The 26,288-nt window shown below is 46.0% G+C and overlaps 1 protein-coding gene across 1 annotated transcript; it reads left to right on the forward strand.

Moving 5' to 3' along the window:
• The first annotated feature begins 297 nt into the window (after nt 1-297).
• LOC131958411 (glycolipid transfer protein domain-containing protein 2) lies at nt 298-26,288 on the forward strand. Its single transcript, XM_059323429.1, has 7 exons — nt 298-924; nt 3,315-3,465; nt 13,741-13,828; nt 18,250-18,415; nt 22,996-23,266; nt 24,441-24,643; nt 25,063-26,288. The coding sequence occupies exons 2-7, from the start codon at nt 3,409-3,411 to the stop codon at nt 25,577-25,579; spliced, it is 1,302 nt and encodes a 433-aa protein (XP_059179412.1). The 5' UTR covers nt 298-924; nt 3,315-3,408; the 3' UTR covers nt 25,580-26,288.

Genomic DNA, 26,288 nt, shown 5'->3' on the forward strand with positions numbered 1-26,288 from the left:
GGGTAGACAGAATCAAATCACCTTCCCTGTTCCATCAACAGTAATCAGCAATAGATACTATTTTTAGATTGGCCCACTGCGATTCGGTCATAACACTTGCTGATATCTAGATCTATAATTAGATCCTTAATGCAAAAAGCTGATTAGTATTATCTGTAGGCCTATACGAGTTTCTCTTACTGTGAGCTTGCGGGAAATGCTCTAAAACCACTGGCACATTAACTAATTCTAGGCCCTCATTCAGTCGTGGCAAAACGAAACCAGTGAAAGAGATTTTACGGTAATCTCACAGCGCGTCATCGCGACAGATAAAAAGGGAGCTGGTGGCTGGATGTTTTTTCTTTAGCTCAGTCCATTCGTGTTTTCTTTAGCTCGGTCCATTCGTGTTTTCTTTAGCTCAGTCCATTCGTGTTTTCTTTAGCTCAGTCCATTCGTGTTTTCTTAAGCTCAGTCCATTCGTGTTTTCTTTAGCTCAGTCCATTCGTGTTTTCTGTAGCTCAGTCCATTCGTGTTTTCTTTAGCTCAGTCCATTCGTGTTTTCTTTAGCTCAGTCCATTCGTGTTTTCTTTAGCTCAGTCCATCGTGTTTTCTTTAGCTCAGTCCATCGTGTTTTCTTTAGCTCAGTCCATTCGTGTTTTCTTTAGCTCAGTCCATCGTGTTTTCTTTAGCTCAGTCCATTCGTGTTTTCTTTAGCTCAGTCCATCGTGTTTTCTTTAGCTCAGTCCATTCGTGTTTTCTTTAGCTCAGTCCATTCGTGTTTTCTTTAGCTCAGTCCATTTGTGTTTTCTTAAGCTCAATCCATTCGTGTTTTCTCAAGTGTGTAGTTGCTGCTGGTGTTTTCACAGGATCTACCTGAGGCACCACGTGACACGGGTGTTATTATGTGACAGTCGTTGGTGGCGGTTCATTGAAGAAATATTTCAGGTGAGTAGATAGGATGAAGTCGTTAGTGAGAGAATGTGTTGGTATGAGAGATTGTGTTGGTGTGATGGAATGTGTTGGTGTGGGGGATTGTGTTGGTGTGGGGGATTGTGTTGGTGTGGGGGATTGTGTTATTGTGTTGGTGTGAGGGAATGTGTTGGTGTGAGGGATTGTGTTGGTGTGAGGGAATGTGTTGGTGTGGGGGATTGTGTTGGTGTGGGGGATTGTGTTGATTGTGTGGGTGTGAGGGATTGTGTCGGTGTGTGGGATTGTGTTGATTGTGTTAGTGTGAGGGAATGTGTTGGTGTGAGGGATTGTTTTGGTGTGGGGGATTGTGTTGGTGTGAGGGATTGTGTTTGTATGAGGGATTGTGTTGATTGTGTTGGTGTGAGGGATTGTGTTGGTGTGGGGGATTGTGTTGGTGTGAGGGATTGTGTTGATTGTGTTGGTGTGAGGGATTGTGTTGATTGTGTTGGTGTGGGGGATTGTGTTGGTGTGAGTGATTGTGTTTGTGTGGGGGATTGTGTTGGTGTGAGGGATTGTGTTGATTGTGTTGGTGTGGGGGATTGTGTTGGTGTGAGTGATTGTGTTTGTGTGGGGGATTGTGTTGGTGTGAGGGATATATATTTAAAGGATCAATGTCATAAGTTTATATATATATATATATATATATATATATATATATATATATATATATATATATATATATATATATATATATATATTATTATTAGTCAATCAACGACAGTAGAAGGGGTGACACCAAAATCAAATGACTTACGATAAAATAGATGGATTGTACGCACAACTCTAGGCAACTATAGGGGGGACACCACGAGGTTACGCACCGGGTAACACCCTACCTCGCGACGCCACTTGCCTTACCTAAACCTAACCATTTAGCCTAACATACACATAACCAGCTTCTAGCCTAACCTTAATCTAGCCAGCCTTTAGCCTAACATACACATAACCAACCTCTAACCCAATAAAAATATAACGATCTCCCCCCCCCCCCCCCCAAAAAAAATAAAATAAAAAAAAGATTAAATTCCCCATAAATGTTTTAACAGTTCAGGACAGGTGTTTATCTTGAGTGTGATGAGGGAGTTCAATTCGACCCCCTCCTCCCCCCCCCCCCCCGAGGGAGCTCAATTTGTTCCCTCCCCCCCCCCCCCCCCCCCACAGAGGGAGGCTAATATTTGAATATAAACGTATATCTTCAGCGCCATAAAACACAACATTATAGCGAACATCTGTTGGTGTCTGCCGTTTCTGGTGCATCCGCTTCCGGTAATCTGCGTAAACAAAATATGATCGGTGAGATAGTTCAAGAATTAGGGCACATCACCATTTGCAATCTAAACAAAATATGATCGGTGAGATAGTTCAAGAATTAGGGCACATCACCATTTGCAATCTAAACTTTTTGCCTTGGGAGGTTTAAAGCTAGCTACTGTTATTGCTGGGAGGTTTAAAGCTAGCTACTGTTATGGCTGGGAGGTTTAAAGCTAGCTACTATTAAGGCTGGGAGGTTTTAAAGCTAGCTACTGTTATGGCTGGGAGGTTTAAAGCTAGCTACTGTTATTGCTGGGAGGTTTAATATTAAAGCCAGCTACTATTAGGGCTGGGAGGTTTAAAGCTAGCTACTGTTATGGCTGAGAGGTTTAAAGCTAGCTACTGTTATTGCTGGGAGGTTTAAAGCCAGCTACTGTTATTGCTGGGAGGTTTTAAGCTAGCTACTGTTATGGCTGGGAGATATAACGTTATCTAAGTCTACCTGGTAGGGGGGTGGCTAAAATATGAAATGATTTTTTGTTAAGATCTTGCGTTTGTGAAATGATCTTTTGTTAAGATCTTGAGTTTGTGAAATGATCTTTTGTTAAGATCTTGCGTTTGTGAAATGAACCAACGTAGACGGTAGACGTGGAGTAAATTTCCCGCGCAATGACTTTGTTGTGACGTGGAAGTTGTTGTAGCCAGTGTTTCTTCCAGACTTTTTTCTCTGGGAGGGCACTTGAAATCTTCGGGGGGGGGGGGGGGGGGGGGGGGGCGGTAAACTTTCTTCGGGGGGGGGGGGGGCGGACACTGTTAAAAGTATATATTTTCTATATAAATTACATAAATTCCATTTCGTTCGGGGGGTGGGGCGGTAAAAATTTTTCGGGGAGGGGGGGGGGGGGGGGCAAAGCCCCCCCCCCCCCGAAGAGATGCCTGGAAGAAACTCTGGTTGTAGCAAACGTCTGATCTTGTCGTGCTGGAGTCAGTGTGTGGAGTCAGACAGCAGGAGTCAGTAAGTTTAGGCAGACAGTGGCGTCAGTGTTTGGAGTCGGACAGGTGTCAGACAGCAAACAGCTGGTAGCGCCTGATGAAATAATTTGTTTCTATTTTAGGAAACTTTTAACCAAGGCCGTTGTGGTGATATGTGGTGACGTCTGTATGTCGTGACGTCTGTGTGTCGTGACGTCTGTATGTCGTGAAACAACAATGTGGAAACTTGGAGGCGTGGCCCTGCTCGTGTTGCTTACATGCAACTTTCCCCAGGTGAGTACAATATGTGGGGGTTAGGGGCTGGTGGTGGTGGGGGTAGGGACTGGTGGTGGTGGTGGGGGCTGGTGGTGGTGGTGGGGGCTGGTGGTGGTGGGGGCTGGTGGTGGTGGGGGCTGGTGGTGGTGGGGGGTAGGGGCTGGTGGGGGTGGGGGTAGGGGCTGGTGGTGGTGGGGGCTGGTGGTGGTGGGGGCTGGTGGTGGTGGGGGTAGGGGCTGGTGGTGGTGGGGGCTGGTGGTGGTGGTGGGGGCTGGTGGTGGTGGTGGGGGCTGGTGGTGGTGGGGGTAGGGGCTGGTGGTGGTGGGGGCTGGTGGTGGTGGTGGTGGGGGCTGGTGGTGGTGGTGGGGGCTGGTGGTGGTGGTGGTGGGGGCTGGTGGTGGTGGGGGTAGGGGCTGGTGGTGGTGGGGGCTGGTGGTGGTGGTGGTGGGGGCTGGTGGTGGTGGGGGCTGGTGGTGGTGGTGGTGGGGGCTGGTGGTGGTGGTGGGGGCTGGTGGTGGTGGTGGGGGCTGGTGGTGGTGGTGGGGGCTGGTGGTGGTGGGGGTAGGGGCTGGTGGTGGTGGGGGCTGGTGGTGGTGGTGGGGGCTGGTGGTGGTGGTGGGGGCTGGTGGTGGGGGGTAGGGGCTGGTGGTGGTGGGGGGTAGGGGCTGGTGGTGGTGGGGGTAGGGGCTGGTGGTGGTGGTGGGGGCTGGTGGTGGTGGTGGGGGCTGGTGGTGGTGGTGGGGGCTGGTGGTGGTGGGGGTAGGGGCTGGTGGTGGTGGGGGCTGGTGGTGGTGGGGGGTAGGGGCTGGTGGTGGTGGGGGCTGGTGGTGGTGGGGGTAGGGGCTGGTGGTGGTGGGGGCTGGTGGTGGTGGGGGTAGGGGCTGGTGGTGGTGGTGGGGGCTGGTGGTGGTGGGGGTAGGGGCTGGTGGTGGTGGGGGCTGGTGGTGGTGGGGGTAGGGGCTGGTGGTGGTGGGGGCTGGTGGTGGTGGGGGTGGGGGCTGGTGGTGGTGGTGGGGGCTGGTGGTGGTGAGGGTAGGGGCTGATGGTGGTGAGGGTAGGGGCTGGTGGTGGTGGGGGTAGGGGCTGGTGGTGGTGGGGGTAGGGGCTGGTGGTGGTGGGGGTAGGGGCTGGTGGTGGTGGGGGTAGGGGCTGGTGGTGGTGGTGGGGGTAGGGGCTGGTGGTGGTGGTGGGGGCTGGTGGTGGTGAGGGTAGGGGCTGGTGGTGGTGGGGGTAGGGGCTGGTGGTGGTGGGGGTAGGGACTGGTGGTGGTGGGGGTAGGGGCTGGTGGTGGTGGTAGGGGCTGGTGGTGGTGGTGGGGGCTGGTGGTGGTGAGGGTAGGGGCTGGTGGTGGTGGGGGTAGGGGCTGGTGGTGGTGGTGGGGGTAGGGGCTGGTGGTGGTGGTGGGGGCTGGTGGTGGTGGGGGCTGGTGGTGGTGGGGGTAGGGGCTGGTGGTGGTGGTGGGGGTAGGGGCTGGTGGTGGTGGTGGGGGTAGGGGCTGGTGGTGGTGGGGGGGGCTGGTGGTGGTGGGGGCTGGTGGTGGTGGGGGTAGGGGCTGGTGGTGGTGGGGGGTAGGGGCTGGTGGTGGTGGGGGTAGGGGCTGGTGGTGGTGGGGGCTGGTGGGGGTGGGGGTAGGGGCTGGTGGTGGTGGTGGGGGCTGGTGGTGGTGAGGGTAGGGGCTGATGGTGGTGAGGGTAGGGGCTGGTGGTGGTGGGGGTAGGGGCTGGTGGTGGTGGGGGTAGGGGCTGGTGGTGGTGGGGGTAGGGGCTGGTGGTGGTGGGGGTAGGGGCTGGTGGTGGTGGGGGTAGGGGCTGGTGGTGGTGGGGGTAGGGACTGGTGGTGGTGGGGGGTAGGGGCTGGTGGTGGTGGGGGTAGGGGCTGGTGGTGGTGGGGGTAGGGGCTGGTGGTGGTGTACCAACACACATATATACATGTACCAACACACATATATACATGTACCAACACACATACATACATGTACCAACACACATAAGAAGCATAGCGTGAACTTTAAAACCAGCTCTTGTTTGGGTTAAGACACATCCCAGACACACGTCTGACCCAGGGCTGAATGTTTGCACGATCTTAAGGCCGGCAGAGTTCAAGGTTCACTCATATATTTACACCTGGCTTACCTGAGGCATTCAGTGCAACACGCTTACCCGATTGCCGTCTGTTTATAATTTAATGCTACTTCAATTTTAATTAAAGGCCAACTAATTCACTCACACATCTGTAGGCTAATTCACTCACACATCTGTAGGCCAACTAATTCACTCACACACATCTGTAGACCAACTAATTCACTCACACATCTGTAGGCTAATTCACTCACACACATCTGTAGACCAACTAATTCACTCACACATCTGTAGGCCAACTAATTTCACTCACACATCTGTAGGCCAACTAATTCACTCACACATCTGTAGGCCAACTAATTCACTCACACATCTGTAGACCAACTAATTCACTCACACATCTGTAGACCAACTAATTCACTCACACATCTGTAGGCTAATTCACTCACACACATCTGTAGACCAACTAATTCACTCACACACATCTGTAGACCAACTAATTCACTCACACATCTGTAGGCCAACTAATTCACTCACACATCTGTAGGCTAATTCACTCACACACATCTGTAGACCAACTAATTCACTCACACATCTGTAGGCCAACTAATTCACTCACACATCTGTAGGCTAACTAATTCACTCACACATCTGTAGGCCAACTAATTCACTCACACATCTGTAGGCCAACTAATTCACTCACACATCTGTAGGCCAACTAATTCACTCACACATCTGTAGGCTAATTCACTCACACACATCTGTAGACCAACTAATTCACTCACACATCTGTAGGCCAACTAATTCACTCACACATCTGTAGGCCAACTAATTCACTCACACATCTGTAGACCAACTAATTCACTCACACATCTGTAGGCTAATTCACTCACACACATCTGTAGACCAACTAATTCACTCAGACACATCTGTAGACCAACTAATTCACTCACACACATCTGTAGACCAACTAATTCACTCACACATCTGTAGACCAACTAATCCACTTACACATCTGTAGGCTAATTCACTCACACACATCTGTAGACCAACTAATTCACTCACTAACATCTGTAGGCCAACTAATTTACTCACATATCTGTAGGCTAATTCACTCACACATATCTGTAGGCCAACTAATTCACTCACACATCTGTAGACCAACTAATTCACTCACGCACATCTGTAGACCAACTAATTCACTTACACATCTGTAGACCAACTAATTCACTCACACATCTGTAGACCAACTAATTCACTCACACATCTGTAGACCAACTAATTCACTCACACATCTGTAGTCAAACCAATTCACTCACACATCTGTAGGCTAATTCACTCACACAAATCTGTAGACCAACTTATTCACTCACACATCTGTAGACCAACCAATTCACTCACACATCTGTAGGCTAATTCACTCACACACATCTGTAGGCCAACTAATTCACTCACACATCTGTAGGCTAACTAATTCACTCACACATCTGTAGACCAACTAATTCACTCACACATCTGTAGGCTAACTAATACACTCACACATCTGTAGGCTAACTAATTCACTCACACATCTGTAGACCAACTAATTCACTCACACATCTGTAGACCAACTAATTCACTCACACATCTGTAGTCCAACTAATTCACTCACACATCTGTAGGCTAACTAATTCACTCACACACATCTGTAGACCAACTAATTCACTCACACATCTGTAGACCAACTAATTCACTCACACATCTGTAGGCTAACTAATTCATTCACACACATCTGTAGACCAACTAATTCACTCACACATCTGTAGACCAACTAATTCACTCAGACACATCTATAGACCAACTAATTCACTCACACATCTATAGACCAACTAATTCACTCACACATCTGTAGACCAACTAATTCACTCACACATCTGTAGGCCAACTAATTCACTCACACATCTGTAGGCTAATTCACTCACACACATCTATAGACCAACTAATTCACTCACACACATCTATAGACCAACTAATTCACTCACACATCTGTAGGCCAACCAATTCACTCACACATCTGTAGGCCAACTAATTCACTCATACATCTGTAGGCTAACTAATTCACTCACACATCTGTAGACCAACTAATTCACTCACACATCTATAGACCAACTAATTCACTCACACACATCTGTAGACCAACTAATTCACTCACACATCTATAGACCAACTAATTCACTCACACATCTGTAGGCCAACCAATTCACTCACACATCTGTAGGCCAACTAATTCACTCACACATCTGTAGACCAACTAATTCACTCACACATCTGTAGACCAACTAATTCACTCACACATCTATAGACCAACTAATTCACTCACACATCTGTAGACCAACTAATTCACTCACACATCTGTAGGCCAACTAATTCACTCACACATCTGTAGACCAACTAATTCACTCACACATCTGTAGACCAACTAATTCACTCACACATCTGTAGGCTAACTAATTCACTCACACATCTGTAGGCCAACTAATTCACTCACACATCTGTAGACCAACTAATTCACTCACACATCTGTAGACCAACTAATTCACTCAGACATCTGTAGACCAACTAATTCACTCACACATCTGTAGGCCAACTAATTCACTCACACATCTGTAGGCCAACTAATTCACTCACACATCTGTAGACCAACTAATTCACTCACACATCTGTAGGCCAACTAATTCACTCACACATCTGTAGACCAACTAATTCACTCACACATCTGTAGGCCAACTAATTCACTCACACATCTGTAGACCAACTAATTCACTCACACATCTGTAGGCTAACTAATTCACTCACACATCTGTAGGCCAACTAATTCACTCACACATCTGTAGGCCAACTAATTCACTCACACATCTGTAGGCCAACTAATTCACTCACACATCTGTAGGCTAATTCACTCACACACATCTGTAGACCAACTAATTCACTCACACATCTGTAGGCCAACTAATTCACTCACACATCTGTAGACCAACTAATTCACTCACACATCTGTAGGCCAACTAATTCACTCACACATCTGTAGACCAACTAATTCACTCACACATCTGTAGGCCAACTAATTCACTCACACATCTGTAGGCCAACTAATTCACTCACACATCTGTAGACCAACTAATTCACTCACACATCTGTAGACCAACTAATTCACTCACGCACATCTGTAGACCAACTAATTCACTCACACATCTGTAGGCCAACTAATTCACTCACACATCTGTAGACCAACTAATTCACTCACACATCTGTAGACCAACTAATTCACTCACACATCTGTAGACCAACTTATTCAAACAGACCTATCCCAGCATTCACAGATATATTGAACAAATAATTCACACAGTCCCTCCCCCCTCCCCCCTCCCCCTCCTAACAACTACTACTCACATCAGTCGAGTTCGTGCGTTGGTTTATCCCGACCCCCGGGCTAACCCCCGATCCCCGGGCTAACCCCCGACCCCCGGAGTTTGTCTTAAGGTTTCTCATCCTTGTGGACATCTCATTATTGTGGACATCTCATCCTTGTGGACATCTCATTATTGTGGACATCTCATCCTTGTGGACATCTCATTATTGTGGACATCTCATTATTGTGGACATCTCATTATTGTGGACATCTCATCCTTGTGGACATCTCATTATTGTGGACATCTCATTATTGTGTACATCTCATTATTGTGTACATCTCATTATTGTGGACATCTCATTATTGTGTACATCTCATTATTGTGGACATCTCATTATTGTGTACATCTCATTATTGTGTACATCTCATTATTGTGGACATCTCATCCTTGTGTACATCTCATTATTGTGGACATCTCATCCTTGTGTACATCTCATTATTGTGGACATCTCATCCTTGTGTACATCTCATTATTGTGGACATCTCATTATTGTGTACATCTCATTATTGTAAACATCTCATTATTGTGGACATCTCATCCTTGTGTACATCTCATTATTGTGTACATCTCATTATTGTAAACATCTCATTATTGTGGACATCTCATCCTTGTGTACATCTCATCCTTGTGTACATCTCATTATTGTGGACATCTCATCCTTGTGTACATCTCATTATTGTGGACATCTCATTATTGTGTACATCTCATTATTGTGGACATCTCATCCTTGTGTACATCTCATTATTGTGTACATCTCATTATTGTAAACATCTCATTATTGTGGACATCTCATCCTTGTGTACATCTCATTATTGTGGACATCTCATTATTGTGTACATCTCATTATTGTGGACATCTCATTATTGTGGACATCTCATTATTGTGTACATCTCATCCTTGTGTACATCTCATTATTGTGGACATCTCATTATTGTGTACATCTCATTATTGTGTACATCTCTACACAATAACACGGTCTACACACCGGTACACACTAGCACATTCTAACCATCATCACATCCCACACACATCTACACTTTAGCACATTAATATCTTACTAGATTATTACTTGAACACACATTAGCACCCATCTTCATTAGATAGCACCCAACTTCAATTCTTATACTACATAAAAATAATATAAAATCAGGCCTGCCGAACAAGAGATACATACATTGTATTGTGTTGGCTAAGCTAATTTTAAAGAGTATTGATGAAGGGAGGGGTGCCGTTGGCAGTTCTCATATTCAATGTGTACCTTTCGCCGTGAGGCTCAGTCTTTACGAAAACCATATTTACAGGGGCCCTTTTGTCGTGAGCCAAAATGACAGGAGTATAGGCCTATTTGTCGGGAGCCTAAATGACGGGAGCCTATTTTTCGAAAGTCTATATGACGGGGTCCATTTGTCGCTGGACCTTTTGACGGGGTCAATTTGACGGGGCAGTTTTGTCATTGGTCGTTTTGACGCCGCACGGCAATTGAAAGTTATTTCATCAGATCGCATCTGATCGCTTAGCGCGGTGGTAACAAAAATAGATAAAAATACTGAATAGGTTCAACACTCTCACTTGCAAGCATTCAGGGCTGCCATTTTATTTACCAACTAAATATCAGTTGTTCCCTATGAAAATAAACCGGGAGTGATCTCCCCTAAACTTTCTCGAATATTTTTATAACACTACGGGGAATGGAAACGCCGGATATAGACATGATTTTTAATCAATTTTTATTACTTAAACTTTTTAAAATAGAATCTCATAGAAAAAAGAATTGCGCACCAATGGAAAGCCAAACAATCTGCGGAATATTATTAGTACTTTATAAATTCATTTTCATTTTTTGAGAAATCGGAAAGAGCTTAAATTACTACTTCCCGTAACCAAAAATTACTCAGAATTTGATAGAAGGCAAAAAATTAGATCTTTTACTTATATGTGAAATTTCGTTTATCTATCTGAATCAGTACTCAAGTTATAGGCTTTTAAAAAACTAAAAGTAGAATAAGTCCCACTTCCAGTTATCGGAAATCGCTGAAAAGTTGATACAGAACTACAAATTTGATATAATACGTATATATGAAATTTCATCAACCTAGCTGTAAGGGTAGACCTACTCAAGTTATCCTGTTTACACACACACACACACACACACACTCACACACACACACACACACACACACACAGACACACACACACACACGGTCAGCATTGCAAAACCCAGTGTTGAATGTTGAATCTGGAAACTGTTTCTTACAGTCTCAATGAATGTTGAATGTTTACAAATACGAAAGTATGAGATTTTTTTCCCACATGAAAATATACGGATGTCCTGTAGTTGGACATAAGCTCTACAATACAAACATTTGTAGTGTTAGCTGTCATCGCTTCATGTCCAACAATATAACGTGAACTCTCACCTAAAATAATAAATGGGTTTTTGATTGATCTTGCTCAACCAATAAAATCAGACCAGTAGGCCTAAGTAAATTACATCAGCCTAGCTTTGTGGGACGGGAAAATGAATAGTGGATTGATGACACATGAATATAGAGTGACATGACTATTTTTATAATCGTGGGCCTTCCACTGGGTTAGGGTTAGGCCTACTAAATGAATATAAAGTGACATGACTATAATTATAATCGTGGGTTAGGGTTAGGCCTACTAAATGAATATAAAGTGACATGACTATAATTATAATCGTGGGTTAGGGTTAGGCCTACTAAATGAATATAAAGTGACATGACTATTTTTATAATCGTGGGTTAGGGTTAGGCCTACTAAATGAATATAAAGTGACATGACTATAATTATAATCGTGGGTTAGGGTTAGGCCTACTAAATGAATATAAAGTGACATGACTATAATTATAATCGTGGGTTAGGGTTAGGCCTACTAAATGAATATAAAGTGACATGACTATTTTTATAATCGTGGGTTAGGGTTAGGCCTACTAAATGAATATAAAGTGACATGACTATTATTATAATCGTAGGCCTTCCGTTGGCTCCAGGCAGGAAGAACTTTGTTTACAATATAGGTGGGTCTACAACAAATTCCCGAAGGAAACCTTCCCAAATGCCGCTTTCCCCGATGGACACTTGCCCGAATGCGACAAACACCCGAATGGGACAACTGCCCGAATGCGACAAACACCCGATAGACTAGCGATAGAGAATTGATGCTCTAGACTCTAGACTAGCGATGTGTAGAGTATAACATAAATTGACCCGCAGTTGCATATCTCATCAATCTGTTTACTTCCGGCTTCACATTTTTATAAAACCTTATCTGATAGGCCGAGCCAACAGTTTATCAACAGAACCCATTTTTTAGGTGCACATTTTTTACTTTCTCGTATATACGAAGTATAGAGAAAGTCTTGTAATCGTGCAAAAAAAAAAATCGAGATTTTTGCAAATCTCGACGTTTTACATCTCACTGATACGGAAAAACATAATTTTGCAATCTTGTCCGTATGTCTGTGTGTCTGTGTGTGTGTGTGTGTGTGTCCGTGTGTAAACACGATAACTTGAGTACCGTTACAGCTAGGTTGATGAAATTTCATATACAAGTATTTTATCAAAATCGTAGATCCGTATCAACTTTTGAGCGATTTCGGATAACCGGAAGTGGTACTTTTTCTTCTTTGAATTTTTCAAAAGCCTATAACTTGAGTACTATTTCAGATAGATAAATGAAATTTGATATGTAAGTAAAAGATCTAATTCTCTACCTTCTGTCAAATTTTGAGAATTTTTCGTTGACCGGAAGTACTTATTTACGCTACTTCCGATTTCTCAAAAAACTAATGTAAATTTTAAAAGTACTAATAATATTGCGCACTATTATGCGCTTTTTTATTCGCGTTCACATGGTGTGCAATTAATTTGTCTACGAGATTTTATTCTATTTTTAAAACTTTAAGTATTTAAAATGGATTAAAAATCATGTCTATAGCCCGAGTTCCCATCCCCTGTTATTTTATATAAGAATATTCGAGAAAGTTTAGGGGAGATCACTCCCGGTTTATTTTTTCTACTGAGCTTGAGGAAGCATTCCAGATCTAAATGTTATTTCAAGACATTCGTCGGAGACTTTAAAGATAAAGAACATGGACGAGAACTGAAAAGTCGTTTCTAATGTTTTTTTATGGTTTTTATTTTATGCAAATCTGTTTGATCAAATGTTTTTTTATGGTTTTTATTTTATACAAATCTGTTTGATCAAATGTTTTTTTATGGTTTTTATTTGATGAAAATCTATTTGATGAAACGTTTTTGAAACTGACTTTATGAAAAGCTTCCACTTAATTCAAAAAGTATGTATTAGGAAATGTCGTGGTAATGTATCTGTTGTCATGGTAACCAGTGACGGTGTCAGGTTATTTAGCGCCCTAGGCAAATCTTATTGAAACGCCCCCCCCCCCCCCACCCCCACGCAATTTTTTTTGGGCCTCCATATTGTACATATAGTATATAAATACATATATTATGCATACATATATGTATTATATATATATATATATATATATATATATATATATATATATATATATATATATATGTATAGTCGAATATATATATATATATTCGTCATGGAAGTAGTTTAAAGGTTTGCATATTTTTCATACTACAAGTAAGTGTTTCATTTGTTAGTTATGTATCTGTTGTCATGGTAATGTATCTGTTGTCATGGTAATGTATCTGTTGTCATGGTAATGTATCTGTTGTCATGGTAATGTATCTGTTGTCGTGGTTAACAGGTTGCAGGAGGCGACGAACTTCAGGATGAAACCAGACTCGCTGGCTCCAGCAAGGTCAAAGTTCAAGAGAAATTGTCGAAAAAGAAAGGTAGGTCAGTAATAGGAAGAAGATTTGGGTTTGTCTCAGATTTAAGAAAGCTTTAGGCTACTATGTAGGACTGGTGGAAGGGGAATCGATGATGATGCAGTAGCTGATGGAGAAGGGGTCTCTTCCAATAGTTGTAGGAATGTTGTCAGGGGTCTATTCCAATAATGCTGTCAGGGGTCTATTCCAATAGTTGTAGGAATGTTGTCAGAGTTGATCAATGAGTGTAACGCTCTCTATCACAGTCCGTCAGAGTTGATCAATGAGTGTAACGTTCTCTATCACAGTCCGTCAGAGTTGATCAATGAGTGTAACGTTCTCTATCACAGTCCGTCAGAGTTGATCAATGAGTGTAACGTTCTCTATCACAGTCCGTCAGAATTGAACAATGAGTGTAACGTTCTCTATCACAGTCCGTCAGAGTTGATCAATGAGTGTAACGTTCTCTATCACAGTCCGTCAGAGTTGATCAATGAGTGTAACGTTCTCTATCACAGTCCGTCAGAGTTGATCAATGAGTGTAACGTTCTCTATCACAGTCCGTCAGAGTTGATCAATGAGTGTAACGTTCTCTATCACAGTCCGTCAGAATTGAACAATGAGTGTAACGTTCTCTATCACAGTCCGTCAGAGTTGATCAATGAGTGTAACGTTCTCTATCACAGTCCGTCAGAGTTGATCAATGAGTGTAACGTTCTCTATCACAGTCCGTCAGAGTTGATCAATGAGTGTAACGTTCTCTATCACAGTCCGTCAGAGTTGATCAATGAGTGTAACGTTCTCTATCACAGTCCGTCAGAGTTGATCAATGAGTGTAACGTTCTCTATCACAGTCCGTCAGAGTTGATCAATGAGTGTAACGTTCTCTATCACAGTCCGTCAGAGTTGATCAATGAGTGTAACGTTCTCTATCACAGTCCGTCAGAGTTGATCAATGAGTGTAACGTTCTCTATCACAGTCCGTCAGAGTTGATCAATGAGTGTAACGTTCTCTATCACAGTCCGTCAGAGTTGATCAATGAGTGTAACGTTCTCTATCACAGTCCGTCAGAGTTGATCAATGAGTGTAACGTTCTCTATCACAGTCCGTCAGAGTTGATCAATGAGTGTAACGTTCTCTATCACAGTCCGTCAGAGTTGATCAATGAGTGTAACGTTCTCTATCACAGTCCGTCAGAGTTGATCAATGAGTGTAACGTTCTCTATCACAGTCCGGTCAATGAGTGTAACGTTCTCTATCACAGTCCGTCAGAGTTGATCAATGAGTGTAACGTTCTCTATCACAGTCCGTCAGAGTTGATCAATGAGTGTAACGTTCTCTATCACAGTCCGTCAGAGTTGATCAATGAGTGTAACGTTCTCTATCACAGTCCGGTCAATGAGTGTAACGTTCTCTATCACAGTCCGTCAGAGTTGATCAATGAGTGTAACGTTCTCTATCACAGTCCGTCAGAGTTGATCAATGAGTGTAACGTTCTCTATCACAGTCCGTCAGAGTTGATCAATGAGTGTAACGTTCTCTATCACAGTCCGTCAGAGTTGATCAATGAGTGTAACGTTCTCTATCACAGTCCGTCAGAGTTGATCAATGAGTGTAACGTTCTCTATCACAGTCCGTCAGAGTTGATCAATGAGTGTAACGTTCTCTATCACAGTCCGTCAGAGTTGATCAATGAGTGTAACGTTCTCTATCACAGTCCGTCAGAGTTGATCAATGAGTGTAACGTTCTCTATCACAGTCCGTCAGAGTTGAACAATGAGTGTAACGTTCTCTATCACAGTCCGTCAGAGTTGATCAATGAGTGTAACGTTCTCTATCACAGTCCGTCAGAGTTGAACAATGAGTGTAACGTTCTCTATCACAGTCCGTCAGAGTTGATCAATGAGTGTAACGTTCTCTATCACAGTCCGTCAGAGTTGATCAATGAGTGTAACGTTCTCTATCACAGTCCGTCAGAGTTGATCAATGAGTGTAACGTTCTCTATCACAGTCCGTCAGAGTTGATCAATGAGTGTAACGTTCTCTATCACAGTCCGTCAGAGTTGATCAATGAGTGTAACGTTCTCTATCACAGTCCGTCAGAGTTGATCAATGAGTTTAACGTTCTCTATCACAGTCCGTCAGAGTTGATCAATGAGTGTAACGTTCTCTATCACAGTCCGTCAGAGTTGATCAATGAGTGTAACGTTCTCTATCACAGTCCGTCAGAGTTGATCAATGAGTGTAACGTTCTCTATCACAGTCCGTCAGAGTTGATCAATGAGTGTAACGTTCTCTATCACAGTCCGTCAGAGTTGATCAATGAGTGTAACGTTCTCTATCACAGTCCGTCAGAGTTGATCAATGAGTGTAACGTTCTCTATCACAGTCCGTCAGAGTTGATCAATGAGTGTAACGTTCTCTATCACAGTCCGTCAGAGTTGATCAATGAGTGTAACGTTCTCTATCACAGTCCGTCAGAGTTGATCAATGAGTGTAACGTTCTCTATCACAGTCCGTCAGAGTTGATCAATGAGTGTAACGTTCTCTATCACAGTCCGTCAGAGTTGATCAATGAGTGTAACGTTCTCTATCACAGTCCGGTCAATGAGTGTAACGTTCTCTATCACAGTCCGTCAGAGTTGATCAATGAGTGTAACGTTCTCTATCACAGTCCGTCAGAGTTGATCAATGAGTGTAACGTTCTCTATCACAGTCCGTCAGAGTTGATCAATGAGTGTAACGTTCTCTATCACAGTCCGGTCAATGAGTGTAACGTTCTCTATCACAGTCCGTCAGAGTTGATCAATGAGTGTAACGTTCTCTATCACAGTCCGTCAGAGTTGATCAATGAGTGTAACGTTCTCTATCACAGTCCGTCAGAGTTGATCAATGAGTGTAACGTTCTCTATCACAGTCCGTCAGAGTTGATCAATGAGTGTAACGTTCTCTATCACAGTCCGTCAGAGTTGATCAATGAGTGTAACGTTCTCTATCACAGTCCGTCAGAGTTGATCAATGAGTGTAACGTTCTCTATCACAGTCCGTCAGAGTTGATCAATGAGTGTAACGTTCTCTATCACAGTCCGTCAGAGTTGATCAATGAGTGTAACGTTCTCTATCACAGTCCGTCAGAGTTGAACAATGAGTGTAACGTTCTCTATCACAGTCCGTCAGAGTTGATCAATGAGTGTAACGTTCTCTATCACAGTCCGTCAGAGTTGAACAATGAGTGTAACGTTCTCTATCACAGTCCGTCAGAGTTGATCAATGAGTGTAACGTTCTCTATCACAGTCCGTCAGAGTTGATCAATGAGTGTAACGTTCTCTATCACAGTCCGTCAGAGTTGATCAATGAGTGTAACGTTCTCTATCACAGTCCGTCAGAGTTGATCAATGAGTGTAACGTTCTCTATCACAGTCCGTCAGAGTTGATCAATGAGTGTAACGTTCTCTATCACAGTCCGTCAGAGTTGATCAATGAGTTTAACGTTCTCTATCACAGTCCGTCAGAGTTGATCAATGAGTGTAACGTTCTCTATCACAGTCCGTCAGAGTTGATCAATGAGTGTAACGTTCTCTATCACAGTCCGTCAGAGTTGATCAATGAGTGTAACGTTCTCTATCACAGTCCGTCAGAGTTGATCAATGAGTGTAACGTTCTCTATCACAGTCCGTCAGAGTTGATCAATGAGTGTAACGTTCTCTATCACAGTCCGTCAGAGTTGATCAATGAGTGTAACGTTCTCTATCACAGTCCGTCAGAGTTGATCAATGAGTGTAACGTTCTCTATCACAGTCCGTCAGAGTTGATCAATGAGTGTAACGTTCTCTATCACAGTCCGGTCAATGAGTGTAACGTTCTCTATCACAGTCCGTCAGAGTTGATCAATGAGTGTAACGTTCTCTATCACAGTCCGTCAGAGTTGATCAATGAGTGTAACGTTCTCTATCACAGTCCGTCAGAGTTGATCAATGAGTGTAACGTTCTCTATCACAGTCCGGTCAATGAGTGTAACGTTCTCTATCACAGTCCGTCAGAGTTGATCAATGAGTGTAACGTTCTCTATCACAGTCCGTCAGAGTTGATCAATGAGTGTAACGTTCTCTATCACAGTCCGTCAGAGTTGATCAATGAGTGTAACGTTCTCTATCACAGTCCGTCAGAGTTGATCAATGAGTGTAACGTTCTCTATCACAGTCCGTCAGAGTTGATCAATGAGTGTAACGTTCTCTATCACAGTCCGGTCAATGAGTGTAACGTTCTCTATCACAATCCGTCAGAGTTGATCAATGAGTGTAACGTTCTCCATCACAGTCCGTCAGAGTTGATCAATGAGTGTAACGTTCTCTATCACAGTCCGTCAGAGTTGATCAATGAGTGTAACGTTCTCTATCACAGTCCGTCAGAGTTGATCAATGAGTGTAACGTTCTCTATCACAGTCCGGTTCACGGTTCGTCTCCGGCTTCCGGCTCGAAAGGTCGATGACCTTCTGGGCGATAAGAGCGGAGCTCAGTACCAGGAGTTGTCACGTGTGCTGGCACGTGACATAGAGCAACTGTATGCGGACATTCCCGGGGAACACAAGGTCTACAACCTTAAGCTCAGGTGAGCTGGGATGGTTTTAGCTCAGGTGGGCTTGGTGGTTTTAGCTCAGGTGGGCTGGGGTGGTTTTAGCTCAGTTGAGCTGGGGTGGTTTTAGCTCAGGTGGACTGGGTTGTTTTAGCTCCGGTGAGCTGGGGTGGCTTTAGTTGAGGTGGGCTAGGTGGTTTTAGTTGAGGTGGGATGGTGGTTTTAGCTCAGGTGGACTGGGGGCTGGGTGGCTTTAGTTGAGGTGGGCTGGATGGTTTTAGTTGAGGTGGGATGGTGGTTTTAGCTCAGGTGAGCTGGGGTGGTTTTAGCTCAGGTGGACTGGGTGGTTTTAACTCCGGTGAGCTGGGGTGGTTTTAGCTCAGGTGGGCTTGGTGGTTTTATCTCAGGTGGGCTTGGTGGTTTTAGCTCAGGTGAGCTGGGGTGGTTTTAGCTCAGGTGAGCTGGGGTGGTTTTAGCTCCATGGGCTGGGGGCTGGGTGGTTTTTAGCTCACGTGGGCTGGGGGCTGGGTGGTTTTAGCTCAGGTGAGCTGGGGTGGTTTTAGCTCAGGTGGGCTGGGGGCTGGGTGGTTTTTAGCTCAGGTGGACTGGGGGCTGGGTGGTTTTTAGCTCAGGTGGGCTGGGGGCTGTGTGGTTTTAGCTCAGGTGAGCTGGGGTGGTTTTAGCACAGGTGGGCTGGGGGCTGGGTGGTTTTTAGCTCACGTGGGCTGGGGGCTGGGTGGTTTTAGCTCAGGTGAGCTGGTTTGGTTTTAGCTCAGGTGAGCTGGGGTGGTTTTAGCTCAGGTGGGCTGGGGGCTGGGTGGTTTTTAGCTCAGGTGGACTGGGGGCTGGGTGGTGTTTAGCTCAGGTGGGCTGGGGGCTGGGTGGTTTTAGCTCAGGTGAGCTGGGGTGGTTTAAGCTCAGGTGAGCTGGGGTGGTTTTAGCTCAGGTGGGCTGGGGGCTGGGTGGTTTTTAGCTCAAGTGGACTGGGGGCTGGATGGTTTTAGCTCAGGTGGGCTGGGTGGTTTTAGTTGAGGTGGAATGGGTGGTTTTAGCTCAGGTGGACTGGGGGCTGGGTGGTTTTAGCTCAGGTGAGCTGGGGTGGTTTTAGCTCAGGTGGACTGGGGGCTGGGTGGTTTTTAGCTCACGTGGGCTGGGGGCTGGGTGGTTTTAACTCAGGTGAGCTGGGGTGGTTTTAGCTCAGGGGGACTGGGGGCTGGGTGGTTTTTAGCTCAGGTGGGCTGGGTGGTTTTAGTTGAGGTGGAATGGGTGGTTTTAGCTCAGGTGGACTGGGGGCTGGGTGGTTTTAGCTCAGGTGAGCTGGGGTGGTTTTAGCTCAGGTGGACTGGGGGCTGGGTGGTTTTTAGCTCACGTGGGCTGGGGGCTGGGTGGTTTTAACTCAGGTGAGCTGGGGTGGTTTTAGCTCAGGTGGGCTGGGGGCTGGGTGGTTTTAGCTCAGGTGAGCTGGGGTGGTTTTAGCTCAGGTGAGCTGGGTGGTTTTAGCTCCGGTGAGCTGGGGTGGTTTTAGCTCAGGTGGACTGGGGGCTGGGTGGTTTTAGCTCAGGTGGGCTTGGTGGTTTTAGCTCAGGTGGGCTTGGTGGTTTTAGCTCAGGTGGGCTGGGGTGGTTTTAGCTCAGGTGAATTGGGGTGGTTTTAGCTCAGGTGGACTGGGTGGTTTTAGCTCCGGTGAGCTGGGGTGGCTTTAGTTGAGGTGGGCTGGGTGGTTTTAGCTCATGTGGGCTGGGTGGTTTTAGTTCAGGTGGGCTGGGTGGTTTTAGTTGAGGTGGGATGGGATGGGTGGTTTTAGCTCAGGTGGACTGGGGGCTGGGTGGTTTTAGCTCAGGTGGACTGGATGGTTTTAGTTGAGGTGGGATGGGTGGTTTTAGCTCAGGTGGACTGGGGGCTGGGTGGTTTTAGCTCAGGTGGGCTGGATGGTTTTAGTTGAGGTGGGATGGGTGGTTTTAGCTCAGGTGGACTGGGGGCTGGGTGGTTTTAGCTCAGGTGGACTGGATGGTTTTAGTTGAGGTGGGATGGGTGGTTTTAGCTCAGGTGGACTGGGGGCTGGGTGGTTTTAGCTCAGGTGGACTGGGTGGTTTTAGCTCAGGTGGACTGGATGGTTTTAGTTGAGGTGGGATGGGTGGTTTTAGCTCAGGTGGACTGGGGGCTGGGTGGTTTTAGCTCAGGTGAGCTGGGGTGGTTTTAGCTCAGGTGGACTGGGTGGTTTTAGCTCAGGTGGACTGGGTGGTTTTAGCTCAGGTGGACTGGATGGTTTTAGTTGAGGTGGGCTGGGTGGTTTTAGCTCAGGTGAGCTGGGGGCTGGGTGGTTTTAGCTCAGGTGGACTGGGGGCTGGGTGGTTTTTAGCTCACGTGGGCTGGGGGCTGGGTGGTTTTAGCTCAGGTGAGCTGGGGTGGTTTTAGCTCAGGTGGACTGGGGGCTGGGTGGTTTTTAGCTCACGTGGGCTGGGGGCTGGGTGGTTTTAGCTCAGGTGGGCTGGGGTGGTTTTAGCTCAGGTGGACTGGGGGCTGGGTGGTTTTTAGCTCAGGTGGACTGGGGGCTGGATGGTTTTAGCTCAGGTGGGCTGGGTGGTTTTAGTTGAGGTGGAATGGGTGGTTTTAGCTCAGGTGGACTGGGGGCTGGGTGGTTTTAGCTCAGGTGAGCTGGGGTGGTTTTAGCTCAGGTGGACTGGGGGCTGGGTGGTATTTAGCTCACGTGGGCTGGGGGCTGGGTGGTTTTAACTCAGGTGAGCTGGGGTGGTTTTAGCTCAGGTGGACTGGGGGCTGGGTGGTTTTTAGCTCAGGTGGGCTGGGTGGTTTTAGTTGAGGTGGAATGGGTGGTTTTAGCTCAGGTGGACTGGGGGCTGGGTGGTTTTAGCTCAGGTGAGCTGGGGTGGTTTTAGCTCAGGTGGACTGGGGGCTGGGTGGTTTTTAGCTCACGTGGGCTGGGGGCTGGGTGGTTTTAACTCAGGTGAGCTGGGGTGGTTTTAGCTCAGGTGGGCTGGGTCTGGGTGGTTTTAGCTCAGGTGAGCTGGGGTGGTTTTAGCTCAGGTGAGCTGGGTGGTTTTAGCTCCGGTGAGCTGGGGTGGTTTTAGCTCAGGTGGACTGGGGGCTGGGTGGTTTTAGCTCAGGTGGGCTTGGTGGTTTTAGCTCAGGTGGGCTTGGTGGTTTTAGCTCAGGTGGGCTGGGGTGGTTTTAGCTCAGGTGAATTGGGGTGGTTTTAGCTCAGGTGGACTGGGTGGTTTTAGCTCCGGTGAGCTGGGGTGGCTTTAGTTGAGGTGGGCTGGGTGGTTTTAGCTCATGTGAGCTGGGTGGTTTTAGTTGAGGTGGGCTGGGTGGTTTTAGTTGAGGTGGGATGGGTGGTTTTAGCTCAGGTGGACTGAGGGCTGGGTGGTTTTAGCTCAGGTGGACTGGATGGTTTTAGTTGAGGTGGGATGGGTGGTTTTAGCTCAGGTGGACTGGGGGCTGGGTGGTTTTAGCTCAGGTGGACTGGATGGTTTTAATTGAGGTGGGATGGGTGGTTTTAGCTCAGGTGGACTGGGGGCTGGGTGGTTTTAGCTCAGGTGGACTGGGTGGTTTTAGCTCAGGTGGACTGGATGGTTTTAGTTGAGGTGGGATGGGTGGTTTTAGCTCAGGTGGACTGGGGGCTGGGTGGTTTTAGCTCAGGTGAGCTGGGGTGGTTTTAGCTCAGGTGGACTGGGTGGTTTTAGCTCAGGTGGACTGGATGGTTTTAGTTGAGGTGGGCTGGGTGGTTTTAGCTCAGGTGAGCTGGGGGCTGGGTGGTTTTAGCTCAGGTGGACTGGGGGCTGGGTGGTTTTTAGCTCACGTGGGCTGGGGGCTGGGTGGTTTTAGCTCAGGTGAGCTGGGGTGGTTTTAGCTCAGGTGGGCTGGGGGCTGGGTGGTTTTTAGCTCACGTGGGCTGGGGGCTGGGTGGTTTTAGCTCAAGTGAGCTGGGGTGGTTTTAGCTCAGGTGGACTGGGGGCTGGGTGGTTTTTAGCTCACGTGGGCTGGGGGCTGGGTGGTTTTAGCTCAGGTGAGCTGGGGTGGTTTTAGCTCAGGTGAACTGGGGTGGTTTTAGCTCAGGTGGACTGGGGGCTGGGTGGTTTTAGCTCAGGTGGACTGGGTGGTTTTAGCTCAAGTGAGCTGGGGTGGTTTTAGCTCATGTGGACTGGGTGGTTTTAGCTCAGGTGGGCTTGGTGGTTTTAGTTGAGGTGGGCTGGGTGGTTTTAGCTCAGGTGAGCTGGGGGCTGGGTGGTTTTAGCTCAAGTGAGCTGGGGTGGTTTTAGCTCAGGTGGACTGGGTGGTTTTAGCTCAGGTGGACTGGGTGGTTTTAGTTGAGGTGGGCTGGGTGGTTTTAGCTCAGGTGGGCTTGGTGGTTTTAGTTGAGGTGGGCTGGGTGGTTTTAGCTCAGGTGAGCTGGGGGCTGGGTGGTTTTAGCTCAAGTGAGCTGGGGTGGTTTTAGCTCAGGTGGACTGGGTGGTTTTAGCTCAGGTGGACTGGGTGGTTTTAGTTGAGGTGGGCTGGGTGGTTTTAGCTCAGGTGGGCTTGGTGGTTTTAGTTGAGGTGGGCTGGGTGGTTTTAGCTCAGGTGGGCTGGGTGTTTTGATTAGTTTTTCTACCTGCCAGCACACAGGACAAGAGACATCGGGCGGCCAATGAGATGCGAGACCAACACGCCACCCCCAGCACATATACACAACCTCGGTTGTTGCTGACGTCATCCTCGTCTGCCCCACCCGTCCCCTCAACCTCAAGGTCACCCGATAACAAAAGGTCACCGGATGCTCAAAGCAAAAATCGTGCTAGAAAACGGAAGAAGCAATCGACTACAAAAGGCAAGAAAGTTAAACTGCAGCATGGCTCAAAGATATCTTCACCAGTGGCAAGTACAGCACAGGTAAAGGGGAATAACAATGTAAATAAATAATAAATAAATAGTATAACGTCATCGATATATAGCTTCCCTTGATAGTAAAAATATTTAAGATCAGAGTTTCTTCCAGGCAAGAAAGTCTACCCCTCTCCCCCCCCCCCCCCCCCCCCACAGAACGAAATGGAATATATATAGAAAACATACTTTTACCAGTGTCCGCCCTCCCCCCCTCCGGAAAATGTTGTCCGCCCCCTCCCGAAAATATAAAGTGCCCCGTCCCCCGTAGAAAAAAGTCTGAAAGAAACACTGTTTAAGATCTCAAGTACTTTTATAAACCCTAAGACTTTTTTTTAATTTATGCACTTATAGCAATTAAATTTTAATATATTTCAGTATATATTTCAGTATATATTAAAATTTTTGTCACGACAAATTGTTGAAAGAGCTACTGGTCAGAATTTTACAAGGTTTGAAAAACAGCAAAAAGAAACAAAAAGTCGGAGGCAAAAATACCATATCTGTGTAATTTGTAAAGCCGTTTGTAAGCTTTGGGTGTTTCTGAGATGATTGAAAATACGATTATAAAAAACGAGCCGACCCGCAGCGTATCATAGCCGCTATTTAGTTGTTTTATTTTCTACTTTTCAGTAATTCATAATTTGTGAATTCGACAGTACCAATGCTGCCACTGAAAATATTTGCTTTAAAACACTAACCCCCTCCCCTTTCCCCTAACCCCGACCCTAAACCCCCCCCCCCCCCCCAGTGAAAGCAGCCTCCTCTTAGTTATTTCTTAGTTACCTCCTGTAAGTTTAAAATCGAACTAAATTATCTGCCCCTAATAGAAACCCGGCTCTACGGCTCTACGATTTGTAAACATTTAGCTTTGTAAACATTTAGCGTGACCACAACTCACCAGACAATGTGGGGGTGGGGTGGGGGTGGTAGTGATAGTGATAGAGAGAAGGAGAGGGGACTGCAAGGAGGCGCTTGCAGCTTGTTTTCTAACGGCTCCCAGAAGAGAATTATATATATAGATAGATACTTGAGAAATCCAGCTTTCCGATGATGCCAAATACAATATGATGACGGATTGAAAAATATTCGTTCAGAGCTTATAAGAAAAAAATTATTTATACATTTGAATGTTAAGTGCAGCCTATGACCTTTAACCTGCAGGTCAATTTTTGACTTCTAGTCCACAGTGCCAGTATCCGCTGCAGTGTCATCAATGTCAAGGTCTGACCTGCTGATGACGTCATCAGTCCCACCACGTGACCGCAAGTTTGACGTCACGAGACTGACGTCACTGTTCAAAAACTGTTTGACACTCCAGACTGGCAGCAACGATTACATCATACCATTACATGCTTACATAAGTGCTTACAATGAGCTGCTTGGGTGAGTATATCATAATTACATCATACCATTACATGCTTACATAAGTGCTTACAATGAGCTGCTTGGGTGAGTATATCATAATTACATCATACCATTACATGCTTACATAAGTGCTTACAATGAGCTGCTTGGGTGGGTATATCATAATTGCATCATACCATTACATGCTTACATAAGTGCTTACAATGAGCTGCTTGGGTGGGTATATCATAATTGCATCATACCATTACATGCTTAGATAAGTGCTTACATGTAGCTATTTGGGTAGTTAAACATTAGGGGGGGGGGGCATGGGGGCAACTCTAAATTGTAACTGTGAATGGGGTTTTTATTTAATTATTTCTTTATATCAGTCAATTCTTTTTTGACAAATCCTTAAATCACTGCTATAGAAAAACATGTGAAATTTGTTCCCACAGAATTTTCACCATTTTCGGCCCAATATTTTCATTCGCTGGCGATGACATCCGGAGTAAACTGGTCATCCTCAACCGGCTCAGGGCAGCAGACTCCCATGGCAAGCAGAGCAAGTACGAATCCCTACAAAGTATGTTCGAATACGAATACTCTCCTGCAGGGGCCACGGCCGACACTGAGGGTGTTAGTGCCACTAGGTGGCTCCACCGTGCCATGACCTTTATCCTGGAGGTCATCAACGGCCTCCGTGATGAGACCAGTGATGAGTCCATGAGCTCCAAGGCCAAGGTCGCCTACGACGAGGTACTGGCGCCCCACCACGAGTGGTATGTCAAGGTCGGCGTGCATATCGCCCTGCTGAGTTTCCCGAGCCGCGCGAGTCTCCTGGAGAAGATGGGTGTGCCAGACGACCAGACAGGTCAGCAGATGCTGGGAGACTTGTACAGCGTCATGGAGGCTGTCCATCAGGACATCCACAAGCTGTATGCAGCATATGCCCAGAAGACTGCAGCACAGTAGGGGCAAATGTCTTCACATTATACGCGCATATGTCTTCACATTATACGGGCATATGTCTTCACATTATACGGGCATATGTCTTCACATTATACGGGCATATGTCTTCACATTATACGGGCATATGTCTTCACATTATACGGGCATATTACACAAGACAATTAAGTTGGCCCAAAAAAAATATTTTCAGTCCATCGAGCATGACGCACTTTTTCCTTCCACATTTTTAGAGCACCGTTAGAACACCATTAGAACACATAACACCATTAGAACACACAACACCAGTAATACACACAACACCATTAGAATGCCATAGAACACACAATGTAATTAGACTATAATTAGACCAACATTAAAAAGATGTCATATGAACTTCTCCAACTAAATTATACATTTAAACGCAGCAGTTGAACCAACATTTGAACTGTCACAAAGTGACGTTGATAAACTGTGACCCAACAATCCACCAGCTGTAACCCAACAACCCACCAGCTGTGACCTCATATGCCACCAGCTGTGACCCAACAACCCACCAGCTGTGACCCAACAACCCACCAGCTGTGACTTGATGTGACCTGATGTGGCCCAGAACACAAGATCTAGTGTAACTCAAGCATGCTGTACCATCTATTCATGCAGGTCCGAATTATTTATCCCTTCCCATGTTTGCAGGGAAATGGCCAGTCTAAAATAAACTCCAAAAACTTCTGAA

The sequence above is a fragment of the Physella acuta genome, unplaced genomic scaffold (assembly GCF_028476545.2).
Source record: "Physella acuta isolate Inbredline_101_S28 unplaced genomic scaffold, ASM2847654v3 ptg001326l, whole genome shotgun sequence".
NCBI classification, from domain to species: Eukaryota; Metazoa; Mollusca; class Gastropoda; family Physidae; genus Physella; species Physella acuta.